Source organism: Parasteatoda tepidariorum, chromosome 4, assembly GCF_982258835.1.
Source record: "Parasteatoda tepidariorum strain Cologne lab strain chromosome 4, Ptep-v5.0, whole genome shotgun sequence".
NCBI lineage: Eukaryota > Metazoa > Arthropoda > Arachnida > Araneae > Theridiidae > Parasteatoda > Parasteatoda tepidariorum.
In genome coordinates, this window is record NC_141758.1 from 97,499,005 (window position 1) to 97,501,992 (window position 2,988).

At 33.5% G+C, this 2,988-nt stretch overlaps 1 protein-coding gene across 1 annotated transcript; it reads left to right on the forward strand.

The window, feature by feature from the left end:
* The first annotated feature begins 550 nt into the window (after window positions 1-550).
* On the forward strand, window positions 551-2,775 carry LOC107449251 (uncharacterized). The gene has a single exon (XM_016064734.4). The coding sequence runs from the start codon at window positions 1,311-1,313 to the stop codon at window positions 2,646-2,648; it is 1,338 nt and encodes a 445-aa protein (XP_015920220.3). The 5' UTR covers window positions 551-1,310; the 3' UTR covers window positions 2,649-2,775.
* The last annotated feature ends 213 nt before the right edge of the window (window positions 2,776-2,988 follow it).

Sequence of the window (2,988 nt, forward strand, 5' to 3'; positions counted from 1 at the left end):
ACCTTCATCTATCAAAAAGGTACCTCGTGATGGAATCAAGTTAACATGTCTTATGTACTAGAGATTTGGTATTTAATATTTATAGTGGTAGTTACGCCACATTACTCCCCTTCCAGAATTTTATCTGAGATAGAATTCGATGAACGGATTCCACTAGTTGATTCATGCTGCTTATTTACTTATAACATTTCTGCTCATTATATTTTTTCTTTATTTTTTTTTATTTATAGCCTTTCGCTCATTGCTTTTTTTTTTCTTTCCATATTGTTTATTACCGGGAGATTTTATTTACTTCACCGGATATTTTTTTTCTTTGAGCAGTTTATGTTAAGCAAATCAACTGTTTAATGTGGACCATCCATCATGTTAGCGAATTCATATCACTTCCGGGTCACCAATGAGGGGATATAATTATCGACTATGTCAACCTTCATCTATCCTCGTGATGGAATCAAGTTAACATGTCTTATGTACTAGTGGTTTGGTATTTAATATTTATAGTGGTAGTTACGCTACAACTTCGGAGATCTGCTGCGATAACGATCAGTCCAGTGCGGGACGTGAAAGCAACCGAAGGTAGAGTGTTTTGCTCATTCTGCTCTTCGCCACCTGTAGCCCATTTTGATCGCTAAATACTAGAGCAAGTGAAATAAAATTGCTTGCGACTGTAAACCTGATTGGTGGGAAATATGGGAAATCGACTTTGGCACATACATTGTTTTCTCAACTGCGGAGAGCAGATGTTAAATTACATATGAGAGCTGTAAGCAGTTTAATGCAAATTTCAATAGAACTTTTTGGTGCTTTTTGGCCGTAACTGAGGCGAAAAAAACAACATACGAATACGTATAAATATTAAGCAATATTATTCATATCATGCAACTTATTTTATTAAAGAAACTTATTTATTATGACGTACTAAGGAAAAAAACAGGTGCAGTGTTGCTTTCGTCGTAAGATGCGGTCTAAATATAAATCATGATTTGTACTGAAAAGAAATTTAAATATTAAGTTTTGGAATGTCCTTCATAATACTTTTAAAACATTCTAACTATCACCGTCTTGTTCATTTTAAGGAGAAGCGTTTTTTTATGCAGTATGTGTAGTGAAACGTTGACTTGTAAAAATAATTTGAGTGAACACTCACTTGTTCATAGTGAAGAAAAGTCTTATTCATGCAGTGTTTGTAATAAAACATTCACACTGAAGGAAAATTTGAAAAGACATTATATTACTCATACTGGAATGAAGCCATTCAGGTGTATTTTGTGAGATAAAACATCATTTGTGTGATAAAACATCTATGCAGTATGAATAGCGAAACGTTGAATTTTAATAATAATTTGAAAGAACACTCACTTGTTCATAGTGGTGAAAAGCCTTATTCATGCAGTCTGTGTAATAAAACATTCACACTGAAGGATAATTTAAGAAGACATTATATTACTCATACTGGAATGAAGCCATTCAGGTGTAATTTGTGTGATAAGACATTCAATCTGGAAGCTAATTTAAATAGACACCGTCAAACTCATACTGGAGAAAAACCTTTCATGTGTAATGTATGTGGTAAATCGTTTCCACATAAAGCAAGTGTAAAAAGGCACTCCCTCATACACACTGGAGAACGGCCTTATTCGTGTAGTGTTTGCAATAAAACATTTAAACAATTAGACCATTTAAATAAGCACTCACTTGTTCACATTGGAGCAAAGCATTTTTCATGCAGTGTGTGTGATAAAAAATTCTCCCGGAAAACTAGTTTAAGAAGACACTACCTCGTTCATACGGGTGAAAAACCTTATTCGTGCAGCGTGTGTAATAAAACATTCGCTCATAGAGAAATTTTAAAGAAGCACTCTTTTATTCATAGCAAAGAGAAACCATATTCATGCAGTGTTTGTGATAAAACGTTCATGCAGTTAGCCCAGTTAAATAAACACTCTAGTATCCACACCAAAGAGAAACCACTGTATTCATGCAGTGTTTGTGATGAAACATTCACACGGATAACCCATTTAGATAAGCACTCACTCGTTCATGACGGAGAGAAGCTTTATTTAAACAGTTCCTGTGATGGAGTGTTCATGCAGAATACTGTTTTAAATAGCAACAATGCCGTAGAGTTGCTCTCGTGTCGTGAATGTCGTCAAACATTTTCTGACGAGGACAGTTTTAATAGACACTGTCTGGTTCATACTAGTCCAAAGTCGTTTTCGTGCAATGTATGCAATAAGACATTTCTACTGGAAACTGATCTAAATAAGCACGCTTCTATTCATACAGACAAAAAGCTTTATTCGTGCAGTGTGTGTAATAAATCGTTCAATCATAAAGGTACTCTAAATAGACACTACCTTATTCATAGCGGAGAGAAGCATTATTCATGCAGTGTGTGCAAGAAAACTTTTGCTCAGAAAACTGGCTTAAATACACACTTCCGTGTTCATACCGGAGAAAAACCTTATTTATGTAAAGTTTGTAATAAAACATTCACCCGGAAGGCATATTTAAATGAACATTCTGCTATACATACTGGAGAAAAGCACTTCTCATGCAGTGTGTGTGATGAAAAATTCCGGTTTAAATCTAATTTGAATAAACATTTTCTTGCTGCTCATAATGAAGAAAAAGCAGAGTTATGTTAAATTTTATTCTTGTCACATAGAATCTTTATATGATGCATATATGATAGATTCTTTCTATTATGTCTAATCAAACTTTCAAATACAGAAAAAATAAGAAAGTGTTTAAATAAATGTTCGTATTAGAGTATTGTATGGTCTGATAAATCTTAAAATAATACAAAATTTGACAAAGAGACTTTATGGTCAAAGATACTTAAAATCTCTTAGAAATATTAAACAACAGTTAGTAGAGCAAATGCATAGTTATAAAAAAGCTACAATTGCCTTTGCCTTTAGAAGCCTTTGTTAGCTTTAGAACCATACTGTAGTAGCATGTCGTGTGATATATCTTATCAAAATA

What these genes read in the sequence shown, in the direction of transcription:
- LOC107449251 (XM_016064734.4), top strand. Translation starts at nt 1,311, where the DNA reads ATGAATAGCGAAACGTTGAATTTTAATAATAATTTGAAAGAACACTCA.